The sequence below is a fragment of the Scyliorhinus torazame genome, chromosome 6 (genome assembly GCF_047496885.1).
Source record: "Scyliorhinus torazame isolate Kashiwa2021f chromosome 6, sScyTor2.1, whole genome shotgun sequence".
Taxonomy (NCBI): domain Eukaryota; kingdom Metazoa; phylum Chordata; class Chondrichthyes; order Carcharhiniformes; family Scyliorhinidae; genus Scyliorhinus; species Scyliorhinus torazame.
This window is the reverse complement of record NC_092712.1, coordinates 27,683,432-27,710,563: the sequence shown is the minus strand read 5'-3', so window position 1 is coordinate 27,710,563 and position 27,132 is coordinate 27,683,432. Positions and strand designations below refer to the sequence as shown.

General features: G+C 54.9%; 1 protein-coding gene across 1 annotated transcript in view; it reads right to left on the bottom strand.

The window, feature by feature from the left end:
- Positions 1-3,489: 3,489 nt before the first annotated feature.
- The window catches only part of LOC140425677 (tripartite motif-containing protein 5-like), an 83,671-nt gene continuing 60,028 nt past the window's right edge, over positions 3,490-27,132 (bottom strand). The window contains exon 5 of the mRNA XM_072510173.1: positions 3,490-3,637. Within this exon, the coding sequence (XP_072366274.1) occupies positions 3,490-3,637 (148 nt within the window). The remainder of the gene's footprint in view (positions 3,638-27,132) is intronic.

Below are 27,132 nucleotides of genomic sequence, written 5' to 3'. Positions count from 1 at the left end.
CAGAGGTTGAGGGGTGATCTGATAGAGGTCCACAAGATTGAGGGACATGGATTGAGTGGATGGGCAGGCACTCTTTCCCAGGGTGGAGGGATCAGTCACCAGGGGGCATAGGTTTAAGGTCCATGGGGCAAAGTTTAGAGGAGATGTGCGAGGCAGGTTTTTTACACAGAGGGTGGTGAGTGCCTGGAACGCGTTGCCAGGGGAGGTTGTGGAAGCAGATACATTAACGGCGTTCAAAAGGCATCTTGACAAACACATGGTTAGGATGGGTACAGAGGGATACGGCACAAGGAAGTGCTGAGGGTTTTGGCCAAGGGTGGTATCATGACCGGTACAGGTTTGTACAACAATAAAGGTTAGTATATTTGCTGGAGTTTAGAAGAATGAGGAGGGTTCTCATAGAAACCTATAAAATTCTAACAGGGAGAGGGTAGCACGGTGGCGCAGTGGTTAGCATTGCTGCCTCACGGCGCCCAGGTCCTAGGTTTGATCCCGGCTCTGGGTCACTGTCCATGTGGGATTTGCACATCCTCCCTGTGTTTGCGTGGGTTTCACCCCCACAACCCAAACAATGTGCAGGGTGGGTGGATTGGCCGCGCTAAATTGCTCCTTAATAGGAAAAAATTATTTGGGAATTCTAAACCTTTTTTAAAAATTGTAACAGGTTAGATGCAGGAAGGATGTTCCCAATGGCGGGGAAGCCCAGAACCAGGGGTCACAATCTAAGGATATGGGGTAAACCATTTAGGACTGGGATGAGGAGAAATGTCTTCACCCAAAGAGTGGTGAACCAATAGAATTTGCTACCACAGAAAGTAGTTGAGGCCAAAACATTTTGTTTTCAAGAATAGTTAGACATAGCACTTGGGGTGAAAGGAATCAAAGGATATAGGGGGTGGGGAACAGGGGTGGGGGGAGGGGCACGGTGGTCTGGTCTGCGATCGGGGCCCACCGATCCGTGGGCGGGCCTGTGCCGTGGGGGCACTCTATTCCTCCGCGTCGGCTGCTGTGGACCTCCGTGATGGCCGACGCGGAGATGAACCCAGCACCGCCAGCACTCGCTGGCGCACCCGCGCATGCGGCAACTCGCGCCGGCCGGCGGAGGCCCTTCGGCGCCAGTTGGCATGGCGCCAGGCCCCTTCCGCACCTTTGGGGAGGCCCGACGCCGGAGTGGTTCACGCCACTCCTTCGTGCCGGAGTTGCCTGCCTTGCCGGTTACGGCAGAATCCCGCCCCTGGTTATTGAGTTGGGTAATCAGCCACGTTCGTAATGAATGGTGGAGCGGGCTTGAAGGGCCGAATGACCTCCTCCTGATCCTATTTTCTCTGTTTTTATGTACCCTTTGGTTATTGGCCTTGTTGCCAGCGGAAATATGGGGCGAAATTCTCCGCAATCAGCGCGATGTCCGCCGACCGGCGCCAAAAACGGCGCAAATCTGTCCGGCATCGCGCCGCCCCAAAGGTGCGGAACCCTCCGCATCTTGAACGGCCGAGCCCTAACCTTGAGGGGCTAGGCCTGCGCCGGACTGATTTCCGCCCCGCCAACTGGCGGGAAAGGCCTTTGGTGCCCCGCCAGCTGGCGCGGCAATGCCATTGCCAGGCGGCGCATGTGCGGGTGCGTCAGCGGCCGCTCACGGCATCCCCGCGCAGGCGCAGTGGAGGGGGTCTCTTCCGCCTCCGCCATAGTGGAGACCATGGCGAAGGCGGAAGGAAAAGAGTGCCCCCACAGCACAGGCCCGCCCGCGGATCGGTGGGCCCCGATCGCGTGCCAGGCCACCGTGGGGGGCACCCCCCCGGGGCCAGATCGCCCCGCGCCCGCCCCCCCAGGACCCCAGAGCCCCCCCGCGCCGCCTTGCCCGCCGGTAAGAGAGGTGGTTTAATCCACGCCGGCGGGACAGGCATTCCAGCAGCGGGACTTCGGCCCATCCGGGCCGGAGAATCGCCGGGGGGGGGGGGCCCGCTAACCGGCGCGGCACGATTCCCGCCCCCGCCGAATCTCTGGTGCCGGAGAATTCGGCAACCGGCAGGGGCGGGATTCACACCAGCCCCCGGCGATTCTCCGACCCGGCGGGGGGGGGGGTCGGAGAATCCCGCCCATGGTTTCTCCATATTTATTCTATCAAACATGATTTTTAACACCTCCACCAAACGTCCCGTTAACATTCTCTGCTCTGAGGAGAGCTTCAGATTCATGGTGACGTTCCAGTAAACCTCAACCTAAGGTGCGATGCCCACAATTGAACACAAGACGGCAGCTGAAGCCTAACCAGTCTCCTGTGAAGGTGTCGTGTACCTTCCTTCCTTTTGTTTTTGGTATTATTTATAAAATCCAGAAATCCAAATACATTCTTAACAGTCTTCTCGACCTGTCCTACCACCGATTTCCGTGCCTATACTCTCAAACCCCTCTGTCCCCGCACTCCCTTTAAAATTGTGCCAATTAATTTATACTTACTCCCCTCATTCACCAGACATAACGGAGCATTCAATTCTTTATCAGCCAGAAATTGAACGAGACTAACCATATAAATGCTGTGGTCTGAGAGAAGATTAGATCTGGAAATTCTGGAAGAGTAACTCAGCTCCTGACACCCCAAAAGCCAGACCACCATCTACAAGGCACAAGCCAGGAGTGTGATGGAATACTCTCCACTTGCCTGGATGAGTAGCAGCTCCAACAACGCTCAAGAAGTTCGACATCATCCAGGACAAAGCAGCCCCGCTTGATTGCTCCCCCACCCACAAACATTCAAACCCTCCACTACTGATGCACAGGGGCAGTCATGATTGCCTCTACAAGATGCACTGCAGGAAATTCACCAAGCATCCTTTCATAGCACCATACAAACCTGTTACTTCTACCGCCTAGAAGGACAAGAGCAGCAGACACATGGGAACACCTCCAGCTGGAAGTTTCACTCTAAGCTGCCCACCATCCTGACTTGGAAATATATCGGCCGTTCCTTCACTGGGTCAAAATCCTGCAACTCCTTCCCTAACAGCACTGTGGGTGTACCTACACCACATGGACTGCCACGATTCAAGAAGGCAGCTCACCATCAACCGCTTAAGGTAAAAACAGGGATGGCCAATTAATTCTGGCCCACCCAGCGACGCCCACATCCAGTAAATGAATTTTTAAAATGTTTGCCATTTCACCAGTCTGTCTTGAGCCTCCTGAAGACTGTTGCTGCCTCTGTTTACGCATTGTGATGAACGGTTACTGTAACACTGTACCCTTGTCATCATGTAAGGTGATGTCCCCTTTAAGACCGGGCTTGGAACCTTGGGGAGCTCCGCCTCCGGCTCCGCCCATCTGGGAGCCGTATATAAGGGGCCGCCTTGTGGGCGGCGTAGCTGTTAGCACACGTCTCAGCACTAGTCTAGTTCTTAGTTTATTAAAGCCTTCTTTACCGTTTACACTCTAAGCGTCGTTATTGAGGGTACCACACGCATAAACATTGCCACCAGCCCATTGTATATAGAAAAGCTACCATCTCTTACTTGTGGTTCCTAAAATGGCTGATTGGTAGGTAAAGGAATTATTCATCCGATCTTTGATAAGTTCAGGTGCGTTGTACAGATTCAGGATGAGCTTCGGAATATTTATCTCTGATTGTTTCTGAGTCTCAGCGATTCTGTAATGAATGAGGAAAGAAAATCCTTATAACATTTCAGATCCACAATCCACGGGTTAATGAGTTATTACTCCACCACTAATCCACACACTGACACTAGGTTGGAGAGCACGGCCAATAGCCGCTTTAACTTGTGCAATTCCATTTTCAAACTTATTATTAATCCTGCTTCCAACATTAGGCGGATCGGCCAGGATAAATTGCCCTTCGTGTCCAAAATTGCCCTTGGTGTGAGGTGGGGTTACTGGGTTATGGGGATAGGGTGGAGGTGTTGACCTTGGGTAGGGTGCTCTTTCCAAGAGCCGGTGCAGACTCGATGGGCTGAATGGCCTCCTTCTGCACTGTAAAATCTATGATCTATGATCTATGATTCTTCAGGCAGCTCATTCCAGACCTTTATAACTCACTCACCATTATTTTATAGATGTATACATTCTAAGAAAATCTGGAATTAAGTCTAAAGGTCACTTGAAAACGATGCACAGGGCCTGCGACTGAAGCCTGGACATGGGATTGATGGCTGATGCCTGTATATAAGATCAGGCATTAACATTTGATTATGGAATCTGGGACAGCTGTCTGTCTGTGGGATCTGGGCTGACATCTGTATATGGTACTTGTGACTGACACCTGTATACAGGATTGGATTGGATTTTGTTTTTGTCACGTGTACCGAGGGACAGTGACAAGTATTTTTCTGCGCGCAGCTCAACAAATCATTAAGTGCATGAAAAGAACAGGAAATAAAAGAAAATACATAACTTTTCTGAACATTACCAAAATTGTAGTTTTCAGCAGGTTTTGCAGGAAAATCAAGCCAGCACATTCAACTACGCCAAACACACGCACAGCTTAAAGCCAATAGTTTTCCTGAATAGTTATCAGTAGTGTGTTATGAAAATAAGCCACACCACTTCACCGCTTTGGTACAACTGGGATCATGAGAGGCAAGATATAAATGCAAGTCTTCCTTCACACGAGACTTTGTAATGGTCACTTGGAGCATTTTATAAATAGCTCAAGCTGCAGATGTTGACATAAAAGAACAGTTCCAAATAGTTTTTCCTTCAACTACAGCTTGTAGGTGGACTACAGGAGGGTGGACTTACTGGGGCTATGTAGCATTTTCTCAATTATATTCTTACGTTGAGAAAATTCATCTGGAGAAATCCACACCGAAAGCAGACCAAGGCAGGCCAGCAGCACGGTTCAATTCCCGTACCAGACTCCCCGGAGAGGCGCCGGAATGCGGCGACTAGGGGCTTTTCACAGTAACTTCATTTGAAGCCTACTTGGGACAATAAGCGATATTTTTCAAAAATAGGGCACTATTATGACACCTGTATATAGGACCTGGGACTGAGATCAGTATATAAGATCTGGGACTGATGCCGATATAGATGATCCAGGACTGGTGCCTGTATATAGGATCTGAAACTGATGCCTGTATATAGAATCTGAAACTGATGCCTGTATATACAATGTGAGACTAACTCCTGTATATCGGATCTGGCTTGATGTCTATATATAGGATCTGGAACTGATGACTGAGCATGGCATCTGGGACTGTCGTCTGTGTCTGGGATCTGGGACTGTCGCCTGTATATGGGATCTGGAACTGATGCCTGTGCATGGCATTTGGGACTGTCGCCTGTGACTGGGATCTGGGGCTGTCGCATGTGTATGGGATCTGGGACTGTCATCTGTGTCTGGGATCTGGGACTGTCACCTGTGTCTGGGATCTGGGACTGTCGCCTGTGTCTGGGATCTGGGACTGTTGCCTGTGTATGGGATCTGAGACTGTCACCTGTGCCTGCGATCTGGGACTGTCGCCTGTGTATAGGATCTGGGACTGTCGCCTGTGTCTGGGATCTGGGACTTTCGCCTGTGTATGGGATCTGGAACTGATGCCTGTGCATGGCATCTGGGACTGTCGCCTGTGTCTGGGATCTGGGACTGTCGCCTGTGTATGGGATCTGAGACTGTCGCCTGTGTCTGGGACCTGGGACTGTCGCCTCTGTATGGGATCTGGAACTGATGCCTGTGCATGGCATCTGGGATTGTCGCCTGTGTCTGGGATCTGGGACTGTCGCCTGCGTATGGCATCTGGGACTGTCGTCTGTGTCTGGGATCTGGGACTGTCGCCTGTGTATGGGATCTGGGACTGTCGCCTGTGTATGGGGTCTGGGACTGCCGTCTGTGTATGGGATCAGGGACTATCGCCTGTGTCTGGGATCTGGGATTATCGCCTGTGTATGGGATCTGGGACTGATGCCTGTGTATGGGATCTGGGACTGTCGCCTGTGTGTGGGATCTGGGACTGTCGCCTGTGTGTGGGATCTGGGACTGTCGCCGGTGCCTGGGATCTGGGACTGTCGCCTGTGTACGGGATCTGGGACTGTCGCCTGTGTTTGCGATCTGGGACTGTCGCCTGTGTATAGGATCTGGGACTGTCGCCTGTATCTGGGATCTGGGACTGTCGCCTGTGTCTGGGATCTGGGACTGTCGCCTGTGTCTGGGATCTGGGACTGTCACCTGTGTCTGGGATCTGGGACTGTCGCCTGCGTATGGCATCTGGGACTGTCGTCTATGTCTGGGATCTGGGACTGTCACCTGTGTATGGGATCTGGGACTATCGCCTGTGTATGGGGTCTGGGACTGCCGTCTGTGTATGGGATCAGGGACTTTCGCCTGTGTCTGGGATCTGGGATTATCGCCTTTGTATGGGATCTGGGACTGATGCCTGTGTATGGGATCAGGTACTGTCGCCTGTGTCTGGGATCTGGGACTGTCGCCTGTGTGTGGGATCTGGGACTGTCGCCGGTGCCTGGGATCTGGGACTGTCGCCTGTGTACGGGATCTGGGACTGTCGCCAGTGTACGGGATCTGGGACTGTCGCCTGTGTCTGCGATCTGGGACTGTCGCCTGTGTATAGGATCTGGGACTGTAGCCTATATCTGGGATCTGGGACTGTCGCCTGTGTATGGGATCTGGGACTGATGCCTGTGTATGGGATCTGAGACTGTCGCCTGTGTCTGGGATCTGGGACTGTTGCCTATGTATGGGATCTGGGACTGTCGTCTGAGTATGGGATCTGGGACTGTCGCCTGTGTATGGGCTCTGAGACGGATGCCTGTGCATGGGGTCTGGGACTGTCACCTGTGTCTGGGATCTGGGACTGTCGCCTGTGTATGGGATCTGGGACTGTCGCCTGTGTCTGGGATTTGGGACTGTCGCCTGTGTACGGGATCTGGGACTGTCGCCTGTGTCTGCGATCTGGGACTGATGCCTGTGTATGGGATATAGGACTGTTGTCTGGGTCTAGGATCTGGGACTGTCACCTTTGTATGCGATCTGGAACTGCCAACTGTGTATGGGATCTGGGACTGTTGCCTGTGTATGGGATCTGGAGCTGATGCCTGTGTATGGGACCGGGGACTTTCGCCTGTGTCTGGGATCTGGGACTGTCACCTGTGTGTGGGAGATGGGACTGTCGCCTGTGCCTGGGATCAGGGACTGTCGCCTGTGTACGGGATCTGGGACTGTCGCCTATGTATGGGATCTAGAATTGATGCCTGTGGATGGCATCTGGGACTGTCGTCTGTGTCTGGGATCTGGGACTGTCGCCTGCATATGGCATCTGGGACTGTCGCCTATGTCTGGGATCTGGGACTGTCGCCTGTGTATGGGATCTGGGACCGTCGCCTGTGTATGGGATCTGGGACTGTCGCCTGAGTATGGGATCTGGGACTGTCGACTGTGTATGGGATCTGGGACTGTCGCCTGTGTATGGGATCTGGGACTGATGCCTGTGTATGGGATCTGGGACTGTTGCCTGTGTATGGGATCTGGAACTGATGCCTGTGTATGGGACCGGGGACTGTCGCCTGTGTCTGGGATCTGGGACTGTCGCCTGTGTATGGGATCTGAGACTGTCGCCTGTGTCTGGGACCTGGGACTGTCGCCTCTGTATGGGATCTGGAACTGATGCCTGTGCATGGCACTTGGGACTGTCGCCTGTGACTGGGATCTGGGACTGTCGCATGTGTATGGGATCTGGGACTGTCATCTGTGTCTGGGATCTGGGACTGTCGCCTGTGTCTGGGATCTGGGACTGTTGCCTGTGTATGGCATCTGAGACTGTCACCTGTGCCTGCGATCTGGGACTGTTGCCTGTGTATAGGATCTGGGACTGTCGCCTGTGTCTGGGATCTGGGACTGTCGCCTGTGTATGGGATCTGGAACTGATGCCTGTGCATGGCATCTGGGACTGTCGCCTGTGTCTGGGATCTGGGACTGTCGCCTGCGTATGGCATCTGGGACTGTCGTCTGTGTCTGGGATCTGGGACTGTCGCCTGTGTATGGGATCTGGGACTGTCGCCTGTGTATGGGGTCTGGGACTGCCGTCTGTGTATGGGATCAGGGACTTTCGCCTGTGTCTGGGATCTGGGATTATCGCCTGTGTATGGGATCTGGGACTGATGCCTGTGTATGGGATCTGGGACTGTCGCCTGTGTGTGGGATCTGGGACTGTCGCCTGTGTGTGGGATCTGGGACTGTCGCCGGTGCCTGGGATCTGGGACTGTCGCCTGTGTACGGGATCTGGGACTGTCGCCTGTGTTTGCGATCTGGGACTGTCGCCTGTGTATAGGATCTGGGACTGTCGCCTGTATCTGGGATCTGGGACTGTCGCCTGTGTATGGGATCTGGGACTGTTGTCTGTGTCTGGGATCTGGGACTGTCGCCTGTGTGGGATCTGGGACTGTCACCTGTGTCTGGGATCTGGGACTGTCGCCTGCGTATGGCATCTGGGACTGTCGTCTGTGTCTGGGATCTGGGACTGTCACCTGTGTATGGGATCTGGGACTATCGCCTGTGTATGGGATCTGGGACTGCCGTCTGTGTATGGGATCAGGGACTTTCGCCTGTGTCTGGGATCTGGGATTATCGCCTTTGTATGGGATCTGGGACTGATGCCTGTGTATGGGATCAGGTACTATCGCCTGTGTCTGGGATCTGGGACTGTCGCCTGTGTGTGGGATCTGGGACTGTCGCCGGTGCCTGGGATCTGGGACTGTCGCCTGTGTACGGGATCTGGGACTGTCGCCAGTGTACGGGATCTGGGACTGTCGCCTGCGTCTGCGATCTGGGACTGTCGCCTGTGTATAGGATCTGGGACTGTAGCCTATATCTGGGATCTGGGACTGTCGCCTGTGTATGGGATCTGGGACTGATGCCTGTGTATGGGATCTGAGACTTTCGCCTGTGTCTGGGATCTGGGACTGTCGCCTATGTATGGGATCTGGGACTGTTGTCTGAGTATGGGATCTGGGACTGTCGCCTGTGTATGGGCTCTGAGACGGATGCCTGTGTATGGGGTCTGGGACTGTCACCTGTGTCTGGGATCTGGGACTGTCGCCTGTGTATGGGATCTGGGACTGTCGCCTGTGTCTGGGATTTGGGACTGTCGCCTGTGTACTTGATCTGGGACTGTCGAATGTGTCTGAGATCTGGGACTGATGCCTGTGTATGGGATATAGGACTGTTGTCTGGGTCTAGGATCTGGGACTGTCACCTTTGTATGCGATCTGGAACTGCCAACTGTGTATGGGATCTGGGACTGTTGCCTGTGTATGGGATCTGGAGCTGATGCCTGTGTATGGGACCGGGGACTTTCGCCTGTGTCTGGGATCTGGGACTGTCACCTGTGTGTGGGAGCTGGGACTGTCGCCTGTGTACGGGATCTGGGACTGTCGCCTATGTATGGGATCTGGAATTGATGCCTGTGCATGGCATCTGGGACTGTCGTCTGTGTCTGGGATCTGGGACTGTTGCCTGCATATGGCATCTGGGACTGTCGCCTATGTCTGGGATCTGGGACTGTCGCCTGTGTCTGGGATCTGGGACTGTCGCCTGTGTATGGGATCTGGGACTGTCGCCTGTGTATGGGATCTGGGACTGTCGCCTGAGTATGGGATCTGGGACTGTCGACTGTGTATGGGATCTGGGACTGTCGCCTGTGTATGGGATCTGGGACTGATGCCTGTGTATGGGATCTGGGACTGTTGCCCGTGTATGGGATCTGGAGCTGATGCCTGTGTATGGGACCGGGGACTGTCGCCTGTGTCTGGGATCTGGGACTGTCACCTGTGTGTGGGAGCTGAGACTGTCGCCTGTGCCTGAGATCTGGGACTGTCGCCTGTGTACGGGATCTGGGACTGTCGCCTGTGTATGGGATCTGGAACTGATGCCTGTGCATGGCATCTGGGACTGTCGCCTGTGTCTGGGATCTGGGACTGTCGCCTGCGTATGGCATCTGGGACTGTCGTCTGTGTATGGGATCTGGAACTGATGCCGGTGCATGGCATCTGGGACTGTCGCCTGTGTCTGGGATCTGGGACTGTCGCCTGCGTATGGCATCTGGGACTGTCGTCTGCATCTGGGATCTGGGACTGTCGCCTGTGTATGGGATCTGGGACTGTCGCCAATGTCTGGGATCTGAGACTGTCACCTGTGTATGGGATCTGGGACTGTCGCCTGTGTATAGGATCTGGGACTGTCGCCTGTGTCTGGGATCTGAGACTGCCGCCTGTATATGGAATCTGGGTCTGTCGCCTGTGTATGGGATCTGGGAGTGATGCCTGTGTATGGGATCTAGGACTGTTGCCTGTGTCTGGGATCTTGGATAGTCGCCTGTGTAAGGGATCTGGAACTGCCGCCTGTGTATGGGATCTGGGATTGTTGCCTGTGTATGGGATTTGGGACTGTCACCTGTGTATGGGATCAGGGACTGTCGCCTGTGTCTGGGATCTGGGACAGATGCCTGTGTATGGGATCTGGGACTGTCGTCTGCGTCTGGGATCTGTGACTGATGCCTATGTATGGGATCTGGAAATGCCTCCTGAATATTGGATCTGTAACTGATGCCTGTGTATGGGATCTAGGACTGTTGCCTGTGTCTAGGATCTGGGACTGTCACCTGTGTATGCGACCTGGAACTGCCACCTGTGTATGGGATCTGGGACTGTTGCCTGTGTATGGGATCTGGAGCTGATGCCTGTGTATGGGACCGGGGACTGTCGTCTGTGTATGGGATCTGGGACAGTCATCTGTGTCTGGGATCTGGGACTGTCGCCTGTGTCTGGGATCTGGGACTATCGCCTGTGTATGGGATCTGGGACTGTCGCCTGTGTATGGGATCTGGGACAGTCGCCTGAGTATGGGATCTGGGACCGTCGCCTGTGTATGGGCTCTGGGACTGTCGCCTGCCTATGGCATCTGGGACTGTCGTCTGTGTATGGGATCTGGGACAGTCATCTGTGTCTGGGATCTGGGACTGTCGCCTGTGTCTGGGATCTGGGACTATCGCCTGTGTATGGGATCTGGGACTGTCGCCTGTGTATGGGATCTGGGACAGTCGCCTGAGTATGGGATCTGGGACCGTCGTCTGTGTATGGGCTCTGGGACTGATGCCTGTGTATGGGATCTGGGACTGATGCCTGTGTAAGGGGTCTGGGACTGTCGCCTGTGTATGGGATCTGGGACTGTCGCCTGTGTCTGGGATTTGGGACTGTCGCCTGTGTACGGGATCTGGGACTGTCGCCTGTGTCTGCGATCTGGGACTGATGCCTGTGTATGGGATCTGGGACTGTCGCCTGTGTCTGCGATCTGGGACTGATGCCTGTGTATAGGATCTGGGACTGTCGCCTGTGTCTGGGATCAGGGACTGTCGCCTGTGTATCAGATCTGGGACTGATGCCTGTGTGGGATCTAGGACAGTTGCCTGTGTATGGGATCTGGAGCTGATGCCTGTGTTTGGGACCGGGGACTGTCACCTGTGTCTGGGATCTGGGACTGTCACCTGTGTGTGGGAGCTGGGACTGTCGCCTGTGCCTGGGATCCGGGACTGTCGCCTGTGTACGGGATCTGGGACTGTCGCCTGTGTATGGGATCTGGAACTGATGCCTGTGCATGGCATCTGGGACTGTCGCCTGTGTCTGGGATCTGGGACTGTCGCTTGCCTATGGCATCTGGGACTGTCGTCTGCGTCTGGGATCTGGGACTGTCGCCTGTGTATGGGATCTGGGACTGTCGCCTGTGTATGGGATCTGGGACTGTCGCCTGAGTATGGGATCTGGGACCGTCGCCTGTGTATGGGCTCTGGGACTGATGCCTGTGTATGGGATCTGGGACTGATGCCTGTGTATGGGATCTGGGACTGTCGCCTGTGTACGGGATCTGGGACTGTCGCCTGTGTCTGGGATCTGGGACTGTCGCCTGTGTATACGATCTGGGACTGTCGCCTGTGTCTGGGATCAGGGACTGTCGCCTGTGTATCGGATCTGGGACTGATGCCTGTGTGTGATCTAGGACAGTTGCCTGTGTCTAGGATCTGGGACTGTCGCCTGTGTATGCGATCTGGGACTGATGCCTGTGTATGGGACCGGGGACTGTCGCCTGTGTCTGGGATCTGGGACTGTCACCTGTGTGTGGGATCTGGGACTGTCGCCTGTGCCTGGGATCTGGGACTGTCGCCTGTGTACGGGATCTGGGACTGTCACCTTTGTCTGAGATCTGGGACTGTCGCCAGTGTATGGGATCTGGGACTGTCGCCTGTATCTGGGATCTGAGACTGTCGCCTGTGTATGCGATCTGGACTGTCGCCTGTATATGGGATCTGGACTGTTGCCTGTGTATGGGATCTGTGACTGTTGCCTGTGTATGGGATCTGGGACTGTCGCCTGTGTCTGGGATCTGGGACTGTCGCCTGTGTCTGGGATCTGGAACTGTCGCCTGTGTCTGGGATCTGGGACTGTCGCCTGTGTACGACATCTGAGACTGTCGCCTGCGTATGGGATCTGGGACTGTCGCCTGTGTATAGGATCTGGGACTGTCGCCTGTGTCTGGGATCTGAGACTGCCGCCTGTGTATGGGATCTGGGACTGTCGCCTGTATATGGAATCTGGGACTGTCGCCTGTGTATGGGATCTGGGAGTGATGCCTGTGTATGGGATCTAGGACTGTTGCCTGTGTCTGGGATCTTGGATAATCGCCTGTGTAAGGGATCTGGAACTGCCGCCTGTGTATGGGATCTGGGATTGTTGCGTGTGTATGGGATTTGGGACTGTAACCTGTGTATGGGATCAGGAACTGTCGCCTGTGTCTGGGATCTGGTACTGATGCCTGTGTATGGGATCTGGGACTGTCGTCTGCATCTGGGATCTGGGACTGATGCCTATATATGGGATCTGGGACTGTCGCCTGTGTATGGGATCTGGAAATGCCTCCTGAATATTGGATCTGTAACTGATGCCTGTGTATGGGATCTGGGACTGTTGCCTGCATCTGGGATCTTGACTGTCGCCTGTGTATGGGATCTGGGACTGATGCCTGTGTATGGGACCAGGGACTGTCACCTGTGGCTGAGATCTGTAACTGTCGCCTGTGTATGGGATCTGGGACTGTCACCTGTGTATGGGATCTGGGACTGATGCCTGTGTCCGGGATCTGAGACTGTCACCTGTGTATGGCATCTGGGACTGTCACCTGTGTATGGGATCTGGGACTGATGCCTGTGTCTGGGATCTAGACAGTCGCCTGTGTCTGGGATCTGGGACTGTCACCTGTATATGGGAGCTGTAACTGATGCCTGTGTCTGGGATCTGGGACTGTCACCTGTATATGGGAGCTGCTGTAACTGATGCCTGTGTATGGGATCTAGGACTGTTACCTGTGTCTGGGATCTGGGACTGTCACCTGTATATGGGAGCTGTAACTGATGCCTGTGTCTGGGATCTGGGACTGTTGCCTGTGTATGGGATCTAGGACTATCGCCTGTGTATGGGGTCTGGGACTGCCGTCTGTGTATGGGATCAGGGACTTTCGCCTGTGTCTGGGATCTGGGATTATCGCCTTTGTATGGGATCTGGGACTGATGCCTGTGTATGGGATCAGGTACTGTCGCCTGTGTCTGAGATCTGGGACTGTCGCCTGTGTGTGGGATCTGGGACTGTCGCCGGTGCCTGGGACTGTCGCCTGTGTACGGGATCTGGGACTGTCGCCTGTGTACGGGATCTGGGACTGTCGCCTGTGTCTGCGATCTGGGACTGTCGCCTGTGTATAGGATCTGGGACTGTAGCCTATATCTGGGATCTGGGACTGTCGCCTGTGTATGGGATCTGGGACTGATGCCTGTGTATGGGATCTGAGACTGTCGCCTGTGTCTGGGATCTGGGACTGTCGCCTATGTATGGGATCTGGGACTGTCGTCTGAGTATGGGATCTGGGACTGTCGCCTGTGTATGGGCTCTGAGACTGATGCCTGTGTATGGGGTCTGGGACTGTCACCTGTGTCTGGGATCTGGGACTGTCGCCTGTGTATGGGATCTGGGACTGTCGCCTGTGTCTGGGATTTGGGACTGTCGCCTGTGTACGGGATCTGGGACTGTCGCCTGTGTCTGCGATCTGGGACTGATGCCTGTGTATGGGATATAGGACTGTTGCCTGGGTCTAGGATCTGGGACTGTCACCTTTGTATGCGATCTGGAACTGCCAACTGTGTATGGGATCTGGGACTGTTGCCTGTGTATGGGATCTGGAGCTGATGCCTGTGTATGGGACCGGGGACTTTCGCCTGTGTCTGGGATCTGGGACTGTCACCTGTGTGTGGGAGCTGGGACTGTCGCCTGTGCCTGGGATCAGGGACTGTCGCCTGTGTACGGGATCTGGGACTGTCGCCTAGGTATGGGATCTGGAACTGATGCCTGTGCATGGCATCTGGGACTGTCGTCTGTGTCTGGGATCTGGGACTGTCACCTGCATATGGCATCTGGGACTGTCGCCTATGTCTGGGATCTGGGACTGTCGCCTGTGTCTGGGATCTGGGACTGATGCCTGTGCGGGATCTAGGACAGTTGCCTGTGTCTAGGATCTGGGACTGTCGACTGTGTATGGGATCTGGGACTGTCGCCTGTGTATGGGACCGGGGACTGTCGCCTGTGTCTGGGATCTGGGACTGTCACCTGTGTATGGGATCTGGGACTGTCGCCTGTGCCTGGGATCTGGGACTGTTGCCTGTGTACGGGATCTGGGACTGTCACCTTTGTCTGAGATCTGGGAATGTCGCCAGTGTATGGGATCTGGGACTGTCGCCTGTATCTGGGATCTGAGACTGTCGCCTGTGTATGGGACCTGGACTGTCGCCTGTGTATGGGATCTGGACTGTCGCCTGTGTATGGGATCTGGGACTGTTGCCTGTGTATGGGATCTGTGACTGTCGCCTGTGTCTGGGATCTGGGACTGTCGCCTGTGTCTGGGATCTGGGACTGTCGCCTGTGTCTGGGATCTGGGACTGCCGCCTGTGTACGAGATCTGAGACTGTCGCCTGCGTATGGGATCTGGGACTGTCGCCTGTGTATAGGATCTGGGACTGTCGCCTGTGTCTGGGATCTGAGACTGCCGCCTGTGTATGGGTTCTGGGACTGTCGCCTGTATATGGAATCTGGGACTGTCGCCTGTGTATGGGATCTGGGAGTGATGCCTGTGTATGGGATCTAGGACTGTTGCCTGTGTCTGGGATCATGGATAGTCGCCTGTGTAAGGGATCTGGAACTGCCGCCTGTGTATGGGATCTGGGATTGTTGCCTGTGTATGGGATTTGGGACTGTCACCTGTGTATGGGATCAGGGACTGTCGCCTGTGTCTGGGATCTGGGACTGATGCCTGTGTATGGGATCTGGGACTGTCGTCTGCGTCTGGGATCTGGGACTGATGCCTATGTATGGGATCTGGGACTGTCACCTGTGTATGGGATCTGGAAATGCCTGCTGAATATTGGATCTGTAACTGATGCCTGTGTATGGGATCTGGGACTGTTGCCTGCATCTGGGATCTTGACTGTCGCCTGTGTATGGGATCTGGGACTGATGCCTGTGTATGGGATCTGGGACTGCCGCCTGTGTCTGGGATCTGAGACTGTCGCCTGTGTATGGGATCTGGGACTGTCACCTGTGGCTGAGATCTGAGACTGTCGCCTGTGTATGGGATCTGGGACTGTCACCTGTGTATGGGATCTGGGACTGATGCCTGTGTCCAGGATCTGAGACTGTCGCCTGTGTATGGGATCTGGGACTGTCACCTGTGTATGGGATCTGGGACTGATGCCTGTGTCTGGGATCTAGGACTGTCGCCTGTGTCTGGGATCTGGGACTGTCACCTGTATATGGGAGCTGTAACTGATGCCTGTGTCTGGGATCTGGGACTGTCACCTGTATATGGGAGCTGCTGTAACTGATGCCTGTGTATGGCATCTAGGACTGTTACCTGTGTCTGGGATCTGGGACTGTCACCTGTATATGAGATCTGGGACTGATACCTGTGTCTGGGATCTAGGACTGTCGCCTATGTCTGGGATCTGGGACTGTCACCTGTATATGGGAGCTGTAACTGATGCCTGTGTCTGGGATCTGGGACTGTCACCTGTATATGGGAGCTGCTGTAACTGATACCTGTGTATGGGATCTAGGACTGTTACCTGTGTCTGGGATCTGGGACTGTCACCTGTATATGGGAGCTGTAACTGATGCCTGTGTCTGGGATCTGGGACTGTTGCCTGTGTATGGGATCTGCAGCAAGAAAGCACATGAATGATCCGGAAACTGACATGTACGGGAAGAATCCATTGTACAAAGTTCTGTATTTTATTGACTTGCCATGTTCATGTCTTGCCACGCGAGTTCTTTTCTTTTCTTTGTTACGGGGGGGGGGGTTTGTTTGTAAGGTGGAAAATACTGTTATTGAAAAATTCTTAATAAAAATATATATTTTTTAAAGTGTCTGGGATCTGGGACTGGTGCCTGAATATAGGATCTGTAACTGATGCATGATAAGGGATCAAGGATTGATGTCTGTATATTGGATCTGGAACTGTGTCTGTACAGGGATCTGGGATTGGTGCCTATACCTAGGGTTCTGGACTGACATTTGTATATGCTGTTTGGAATTGATGCCTATATATAGGATCTGGGCCTGAAGTCTGTATATTGGATTTGTGACAGATGTCTCTGTATGTGATCTGGGACTGATGCCTATATATAGGCTCTGGGACTGACACCTATATATAGGATCGATGCCTGTCTATAGGATCTGAGACTAATACCTGTACATAGGATCTGGGACTAATGTCTGTCTTTGTGATTAGGACTGGCATCAGGAAATGCTCTGGGACTGATGCCTGTATATATGCTCTGGGACTGATGCCTGTATATATGCTCTGGGACTGATGCCCGTATTTAGGATCTGGGACTGATGTCTGTGTATAGAATCTGGGACTGTCACCTGTATCTGGGATCTGAGACTGTCGTCTGTGTCTGGGATCTGAGACTGTCGCCTGTGTATGGGATCTGGGACTGTCGCCTTTGTCTGAGATCTGGGACTGTCGCCTGTGTATAGGATCTGGGACTGTCGACTGTATCTGGGACCTGAGACTGTCGCCTGTGTCTGGGATCTGAGACTGTCGCCTGTGAATGGGATCTGGGACTGTCACCTGTGGCTGAGATCTGAGACTGTCGCCTGTGTATGGGTTCTGAGACTGTCACGTGTGTATGGGATCTGGGGCTGTTGCCTGTGTATAGGATCTGGGACTGTCGCCTGTGTCTGGGATCTGAGACTGCCGCCTGTATATGGAATCTGGGACTGTCGCCTGTGTATGGGATCTGGGAGTGATGCCTGTGTATGGGATCTAGGACTGTTGCCTGTGTCTGGGATCTTGGATCGTCGCCTGTGTAAGGGATCTGGAACTGCTGCCTGTGTATGGGATCTGGGATTGTTGCCTGTGTATGGGATTTGGGACTGTCACCTGTGTATGGGATCAGGGACTGTCGCCTGTGTCTGGGATCTGGGACAGATACCTGTGTATGGGATCTGGGACTGTCGTCTGCGTCTGGGATCTGTGACTGATGCCTATGTATGGGATCTGGAAATGCCTCCTGAATATTGGATCTGTACCTGATGCCTGTGTATGGGATCTAGGACTGTTGCCTGTGTCTAGGATCTGGGACTGTCACCTGTGTATGCGACCTGGAACTGCCATCTGTGTATGGGATCTGGGACTGTTGCCTGTGTATGGGATCTGGAGCTGATGCCTGTGTATGGGACCGGGGACTGTCGCCTGTGTCTGGGATCTGGGACTGTCACCTGTGTGTGGGAGCTGGGACTGTCGCCTGTGCCTGAGATCTGGGACTGTCGCCTGTGTACGGGATCTGGGACTGTCGCCTGTGTATGGGATCTGGAATTGATGCCTGTGCATGGCATCTGGGACTGTCGCCTGTGTCTGGGATCTGGGACTGTCGCCTGCCTATGGCATCTGGGACTGTCGTCTGTGTATGGGACCTGGGACAGTCGTCTGTGTCTGGGATCTGGGACTGTCGCCTGTGTCTGGGATCTGGGACTATCGCCTGTGTATGGGAACTGGGACTGTCGCCTGTGTATGGGAACTGGGACTGTCGCCTGTGTATGGGATCTGGGACAGTCGCCTGAGTATGGGATCTGGGACCGTCGCCTGTGTATGGGCTCTGGGACTGATGCCTGTGTATGGGATCTGGGACTGATGCCTGTGTATGGGATCTGGGACTGTCGCCTGTGTATGGGATCTGGGACTGTCGCCTGTGTCTGGGATTTGGGACTGTCGCCTGTGTACGGGATCTGGGACTGTCGCCTGTGTCTGCGATCTGGGACTGTCGTCTGTGTATAGGATCTGGGACTGTCGCCTGTGTCTGGGATCAGGGACTGTCGTCTGTGTATCGGATCTGGGACTGATGCCTGTGTGGGATCTAGGACAGTTGCCTGTGTATGGGATCTGGAGCTGATGCCTGTGTTTGGGACCGGGGACTGTCACCTGTGTCTGGGATCTGGGACTGTCACCTGTGTGTGGGAGCTGGGACTGTCACCTGTGCCTGGGATCTGGGACTGTCGCCTGTGTACGGGATCTGGGACTGTCGCCTGTGTATGGGATCTGGGACTGTCGCCTGTGTACGGGATCTTGGACTGTCGCCTGTGTCTGGGATCTGGGACTGTCGCCTGTGTATAGGATCTGGGACTGTCGCCTGTGTATAGGATCTGGGACTGTCGCCTGTGTCTGGGATCTGGGACTGTCGCTTGCCTATGGCATCTGGGACTGTCGTCTGCGTCTGGGATCTGGGACTGTCGCCTGTGTATGGGATCTGGGACTGTCGCCTATGTCTGGGATTTGGGACTGTCGCCTGTGTATGGGATCTGGGACTGTCGCCTGTGTCTGGGATCTGGGACTGTCGCCTGTGTCTGGGATCTGGGACTGTCACCTGTGTATGGGATCTGGAACTGATGCCTGTGCATGGCATCTGGGACTGTCGCCTGTGTCTGGGACCTGGGACTGTCGCTTGCCTATGGCATCTGGGACTGTCGCCTGCGTCTGGGATCTGGGACTGTCGCCTGTGTATGGGATCTGGGACTGTCGCCTGTGTCTGGGATCTGGGACTATCGCCTGTGTATGGGATCTGGGACTGTCGCCTGTGTATGGGATCTGGGACTGTCGCCTGAGTATGGGATCTGGGACCGTCGCCTGTGTATGGGCTCTGGGACTGATGCCTGTGTATGGGATCTGGGACTGATGCCTGTGTATGGGATCTGGGACTGTCGCCTGTGTATGGGATCTGGGACTGTCGCCAGTGTACGGGATCTGGGACTGTCGCCTGTGTCTGGGATCTGGGACTGTCGCCTGAGTATAGGATCTGGGACTGTCGCCTGTGTCTGGGATCAGGGACTGTCGCCTGTGTATCGGATCTGGGACTGATGCCTGTGTGGGATCTAGGACAGTTGCCTGTGTCTAGCATCTGGGACTGTCGCCTGTGTATGCGATCTGGGACTGATGCCTGTGTCTGGGATCTGGGACTGTCACCTGTGTGTGGGATCTGGGACTGTCGCCTGTGCCTGGGATCTGGGACTGTCGCCTGTGTACGGGACCTGGGACTGTCACCTTTGTCTGAGATCTGGGACTGTCGCCAGTGTATGGGATCTGGGACTGTCGCCTGTATCTGGGATCTGAGACTGTCGCCTGTATATGGGATCTGGACTGTCGCCTGTGTATGGGATCTGGGATTGTTGCCTGTGTATGGGATCTGGGACTGTCGCCTGTGTCTGGGATCTGGGACTGTCGCCTGTGTCTGGGATCTGGGACTGTCGCCTGTGTACGAGATCTGAGACTGTCGCCTGCGTATGGGATCTGGGACTGTCGCCTGTGTATAGGATCTGGGACTGTCGCCTGTGTCTGGGATCTGAGACTGCCGCCTGTGTATGGGATCTGGGACTGTCGCCTGTATATGGCATCTGGGACTGTCGTCTGTGTCTGGGATCTGGGACTGTCGCCTGTGTCTGGGATCTGGGACTATCGCCTGTGTATGGGAACTGGGACTGTCGCCTGTGTATGGGAACTGGGACTGTCGCCTGTGTATGGGATCTGGGACAGTCGCCTGAGTATGGGATCTGGGACCGTCGCCTGTGTATGGGCTCTGGGACTGATGCCTGTGTATGGGATCTGGGACTGATGCCTGTGTATGGGATCTGGGACTGTCGCCTGTGTATGGGATCTGGGACTGTCGCCTGTGTCTGGGATTTGGGACTGTCGCCTGTGTACGGGATCTGGGACTGTCGCCTGTGTCTGCGATCTGGGACTGTCGTCTGTGTATAGGATCTGGGACTGTCGCCTGTGTCTGGGATCAGGGACTGTCGTCTGTGTATCGGATCTGGGACTGATGCCTGTGTGGGATCTAGGACAGTTGCCTGTGTATGGGATCTGGAGCTGATGCCTGTGTTTGGGACCGGAGACTGTCACCTGTGTCTGGGATCTGGGACTGTCACCTGTGTGTGGGAGCTGGGACTGTCACCTGTGCCTGGGATCTGGGACTGTCGCCTGTGTACGGGATCTGGGACTGTCGCCTGTGTATGGGATCTGGGACTGTCGCCTGTGTACGGGATCTTGGACTGTCGCCTGTGTCTGGGATCTGGGACTGTCGCCTGTGTATAGGATCTGGGACTGTCGCCTGTGTCTGGGATCTGGGACTGTCGCTTGCCTATGGCATCTGGGACTGTCGTCTGCGTCTGGGATCTGGGACTGTCGCCTGTGTATGGGATCTGGGACTGTCGCCTATGTCTGGGATTTGGGACTGTCGCCTGTGTATGGGATCTGGGACTGTCGCCTGTGTCTGGGATCTGGGACTGTCGCCTGTGTCTGGGATCTGGGACTGTCACCTGTGTATGGGATCTGGAACTGATGCCTGTGCATGGCATCTCGGACTGTCGCCTGTGTCTGGGATCTGGGACTGTCGCTTGCCTATGGCATCTGGGACTGTCGCCTGCGTCTGGGATCTGGGACTGTCGCCTGTGTATGGGATCTGGGACTGTCGCCTATGTCTGGGATCTGGGACTGTCGCCTGTGTATGGGATCTGGGACTGTCGCCTGTGTCTGGGATCTGGTACTGTCGCCTGTGTCTGGGATCTGGGACTATCGCCTGTGTATGGGATCTGGGACTGTCGCCTGTGTATGGGATCTGGGACTGTCGCCTGAGTATGGGATCTTGGACCGTCGCCTGTGCATGGGCTCTGGGACTGATGCCTGTGTATGGGATCTGGGACTGATGCCTGTGTATGGGATCTGGGACTGTCGCCTGTGTATGGGATCTGGGACTGTCGCCAGTGTACGGGATCTGGGACTGTCGCCTGAGTATGGGATCTGGGACCGTCGCCTGTGTATGGGCTCTGGGACTGATGCCTGTGTATGGGATCTGGGACTGATGCCTGTGTATGGGATCTGGGACTGTCGCCTGTGTATGGGATCTGGGACTGTCGCCAGTGTACGGGATCTGGGACTGTCGCCTGTGTCTGGGATCTGGGACTGTCGCCTGTGTATAGGATCTGGGACTGTCGCCTGTGTCTGGGATCAGGGACTGTCGCCTGTGTATCGGATCTGGGACTGATGCCTGTGTGGGATCTAGGACAGTTGCCTGTGTCTAGCATCTGGGACTGTCGCCTGTGTATGCGATCTGGGACTGATGCCTGTGTATGGGACCGGGGACTGTCGCCTGTGTCTGGGATCTGGGACTGTCACCTGTGTGTGGGATCTGGGACTGTCGCCTGTGCCTGGGATCTGGGACTGTCGCCTGTGTACGGGATCTGGGACTGTCACCTTTGTCTGAGATCTGGGACTGTCGCCAGTGTATGGGATCTGGGACTGTCGCCTGTATCTGGGATCTGAGACTGTCGTCTGTGTATGGGATCTGGACTGTCGCCTGTATATGGGATCTGGACTGTCGCCTGTGTATGGGATCTGGGATTGTTGCCTGTGTATGGGATCTGGGACTGTCGCCTGTGTCTGGGATCTGGGACTGTCGCCTGTGTCTGGGATCTGGGACTGTCGCCTGTGTACGAGATCTGAGACTGTCGCCTGCGTATGGGATCTGGGACTGTCGCCTGTGTATAGGATCTGGGACTGTCGCCTGTGTCTGGGATCTGGGACTGTCGCCTGTATATGGCATCTGGGACTGTCGTCTGTGTATGGGACCTGGGACAGTCATCTGTGTCTGGGATCTGGGACTGTCGCCTGTGTCTGGGATCTGGGACTATCGCCTGTGTATGGGAACTGGGACTGTCGCCTGTGTATGGGAACTGGGACTGTCGCCTGTGTATGGGATCTGGGACAGTCGCCTGAGTATGGGATCTGGGACCGTCGCCTGTGTATGGGCTCTGGGACTGATGCCTGTGTATGGGATCTGGGACTGATGCCTGTGTATGGGATCTGGGACTGTCGCCTGTGTATGGGATCTGGGACTGTCGCCTGTGTCTGGGATTTGGGACTGTCGCCTGTGTACGGGATCTGGGACTGTCGCCTGTGTCTGCGATCTGGGACTGTCGTCTGTGTATAGGATCTGGGACTGTCGCCTGTGTCTGGGATCAGGGACTGTCGTCTGTGTATCGGATCTGGGACTGATGCCTGTGTGGGATCTAGGACAGTTGCCTGTGTATGGGATCTGGAGCTGATGCCTGTGTTTGGGACCGGGGACTGTCACCTGTGTCTGGGATCTGGGACTGTCACCTGTGTGTGGGAGCTGGGACTGTCACCTGTGCCTGGGATCTGGGACTGTCGCCTGTGTACGGGATCTGGGACTGTCGCCTGTGTATGGGATCTGGGACTGTCGCCTGTGTACGGGATCTTGGACTGTCGCCTGTGTCTGGGATCTGGGACTGTCGCCTGTGTATAGGATCTGGGACTGTCGCCTGTGTCTGGGATCTGGGACTGTCGCTTGCCTATGGCATCTGGGACTGTCGTCTGCGTCTGGGATCTGGGACTGTCGCCTGTGTATGGGATCTGGGACTGTCGCCTATGTCTGGGATTTGGGACTGTCGCCTGTGTATGGGATCTGGGACTGTCGCCTGTGTCTGGGATCTGGGACTGTCGCCTGTGTCTGGGATCTGGGACTGTCACCTGTGTATGGGATCTGGAACTGATGCCTGTGCATGGCATCTCGGACTGTCGCCTGTGTCTGGGATCTGGGACTGTCGCTTGCCTATGGCATCTGGGACTGTCGCCTGCGTCTGGGATCTGGGACTGTCGCCTGTGTATGGGATCTGGGACTGTCGCCTATGTCTGGGATCTGGGACTGTCGCCTATGTCTGGGATCTGGGACTGTCGCCTGTGTATGGGATCTGGGACTGTCGCCTATGTCTGGGATCTGGGACTGTCGCCTGTGTAAGGGATCTGGGACTGTCGCCTGTGTCTGGGATCTGGGACTGTCGCCTGTGTCTGGGATCTGGGACTATCGCCTGTGTATGGGATCTGGGACTGTCGCCTGTGTATGGGATCTGGGACTGTCGCCTGAGTATGGGATCTTGGACCGTCGCCTGTGCATGGGCTCTGGGACTGATGCCTGTGTATGGGATCTGGGACTGATGCCTGTGTATGGGATCTGGGACTGTCGCCTGTGTATGGGATATGGGACTGTCGCCAGTGTACGGGATCTGGGACTGTCGCCTGTGTCTGGGATCTGGTACTGTCGCCTGTGTATAGGATCTGGGACTGTCGCCTGTGTCTGGAATCAGGGACTGTCGCCTGTGTATCGGATCTGGGACTGATGCCTGTGTGGGATCTAGGACAGTTGCCTGTGTCTAGCATCTGGGACTGTCGCCTGTGTATGCGATCTGGGACTGATGCCTGTGTATGGGACCGGGGACTGTCGCCTGTGTCTGGGATCTGGGACTGTCACCTGTGTGGGAGATCTGGGACTGTCGCCTGTGCCTGGGATCTGGGACTGTCGCCTGTGTACGGGATCTGGGACTGTCACCTTTGTCTGAGATCTGGGACTGTCGCCTGTGTATGGGATCTGGACTGTCGCCTGTATATGGGATCTGGACTGTCGCCTGTGTATGGGATCTGGGACTGTTGCCTGTGTATGGGATCTGGGACTGTCGCCTGCGTATGGGATCTGGGACTGTCGCCTGTGTATAGGATCTGGGACTGTCGCCTGTGTCTGGGATCTGAGAGTGCCGCCTGTGTATGGGATCTGGGTCTGTCGCCTGTATATGGAATCTGGGACTGTCGCCTGTGTATGGGATCTGAGACTGCCGCCTGTGTATGGGATCTAGGACTGTTGCCTGTGTCTGGGATCTTGGATAATCGCCTGTGTAAGGGATCTGGAACTGCCGCCTGTGTATGGGATCTGGGATTGTTGCCTGTGTATGGGATTTGGGACTGTAACCTGCGTATGGGATCAGGAACTGTCGCCTGTGTCTGGGATCTGGGACTGATGCCTGTGTATGGGATCTGGGACTGTCGTCTGCGTCTGGGATCTGGGACTGATGCCTATGTATGGGATCTGGGACTGTCGCCTGTGTATGGGATCTGTAAATGCCTCCTGAATATTGGATCTGTAACTGATGCCTGTGTATGGGATCTGGGACTGTTGCCTGCATCTGGGATCTTGACTGTCGCCTGTGTATGGGATTTGGGACTGATGCCTGTGTATGGGACCTGGGACTGTCGCCTGTGTCTGGGATCTGAGACTATCGCCTGTGTATGGGATCTGGGACTGTCGCCTGTGTATGGGATCTGGGACTGTCGCCTGAGTATGGGATCTGGGACCGTCGCCTGTGTATGGGCTCTGGGACTGATGCCTGTGTATGGGATCTGGGACTGATGCCTGTGTATGGGATCTGGGACTGTCGCCTGTGTATGGGATCTGGGACTGTCGCCTGTGTACGCGATCTGGGACTGTCGTCTGTGTCTGGGATCTGGGACTGTCGCCTGTGTATAGGATCTGGGACTGTCGCCTGTGTCTGGGATCAGGGACTGTCGCCTGTGTATCGGATCTGGGACTGATGCCTGTGTGGGATCTAGGACAGTTGCCTGTGTCTAGGATCTGGGACTGTCGCCTGTGTATGCGATCTGGGACTGATGCCTGTGTATGGGACCGGGGACTGTCGCCTGTGTCTGGGATCTGGGACTGTCACCTGTGTGTGGGATCTGGGACTGTCGCCTGTGCCTGGGATCTGGGACCGTCGCCTGTGTACGGGATCTGGGACTGTCACCTTTGTCTGAGATCTGGGACTGTCGCCAGTGTATGGGATCTGGGACTGTCGCCTGTATCTGGGATCTGAGACTGTCGCCTGTGTATGGGATCTGGACTGTCGCCTGTATATGGGATCTGGACTGTCGCCTGTGTATGGGATCTGTGACTGTTGCCTGTGTATGGGATCTGGGACTGTCGCCTGTGTCTGGGATCTGGGACTGTCGCCTGTGTCTGGGATCTGGGACTGTCGCCTGTGTCTGGGATCTGGGACTGTCGCCTGTGTACGAGATCTGAGACTGTCGCCTGCGTATGGGATCTGGGACTGTCGCCTGTGTATATGATCTGGGACTGTCGCCTGTGTCTGGGATCTGAGACTGCCGCCTGTGTATGGGATCTGGGACTGTCGCCTGTATATGGAATCTGGGACTGTCGCCTGTGTACGGGATCTGGGCGTGATGCCTGTGTATGGGATCTAGGACTGTTGCCTGTGTCTGGGATCTTGGATAATCGCCTGTGTAAGGCATCTGGAACTGCCGCCTGTGTATGGGATCTGGGATTGTTGCCTGTGTATGGGATTTGGGACTGTAACCTGTGTATGGGATCAGGAACTGTCGCCTGTGTCTGGGATCTGGGACTGGTGCCTGTGTATGGGATCTGGGACTGTCGTCTGCGTCTGGAATCTGGGACTGATGCCTATGTATGGGATCTGGGACTGTCGCCTGTGTTTGGGATCTGTAAATGCCTCCTGAATATTGGATCTGTAACTGATGCCTGTGTATGGGATCTGGGACTGTTGCCTGCATCTGGGATCTTGACTGTCGCCTGTGTATGGGATCTGGGACTGATGCCTGTGTATAGGACCTGGGACTGTCGCCTGTGTCTGGGATCTGAGACTGTCGCCTGTGTATGGGACCTGGGACTGTCACCTGTATATGGGAGCTGTAACTGATGCCTTTGTCTGGGATCTGGGACTGTTGCCTGTGTATGGGATCTGCAGCAAGAAAGCACATGAATGATCCGGAAACTGACATGTACGGGAAGAATCCATTGTACAAAGTTCTGTATTTTATTGACTTGCCATGTTCATGTCTTGCCACGCGAGTTCTTTTCTTTTCTTTGTTACGGGGGGGGCGGGGGGGCGGGTTTGTTTGTAAGGTGGAAAATACTGTTATTGAAAAATTCTTAATAAAAATATATATTTTTTAAAGTGTCTGGGATCTGGGACTGTCGCCTGTGTATAGGATCTGGGACTGTCGCCTGTGTCTGGGATCTGAGAGTGCCGCCTGTGTATGGGATCTGGGTCTGTCGCCTGTATATGGAATCTGGGACTGTCGCCTGTGTATGGGATCTGAGACTGCCGCCTGTGTATGGGATCTAGGACTGTTGCCTGTGTCTGGGATCTTGGATAATCGCCTGTGTAAGGGATCTGGAACTGCCGCCTGTGTATGGGATCTGGGATTGTTGCCTGTGTATGGGATTTGGGACTGTAACCTGCGTATGGGATCAGGAACTGTCGCCTGTGTCTGGGATCTGGGACTGATGCCTGTGTATGGGATCTGGGACTGTCGTCTGCGTCTGGGATCTGGGACTGATGCCTATGTATGGGATCTGGGACTGTCGCCTGTGTATGGGATCTGTAAATGCCTCCTGAATATTGGATCTGTAACTGATGCCTGTGTATGGGATCTGGGACTGTTGCCTGCATCTGGGATCTTGACTGTCGCCTGTGTATGGGATTTGGGACTGATGCCTGTGTATGGGACCTGGGACTGTCGCCTGTGTCTGGGATCTGAGACTATCGCCTGTGTATGGGATCTGGGACTGTCGCCTGTGTATGGGATCTGGGACTGTCGCCTGAGTATGGGATCTGGGACCGTCGCCTGTGTATGGGCTCTGGGACTGATG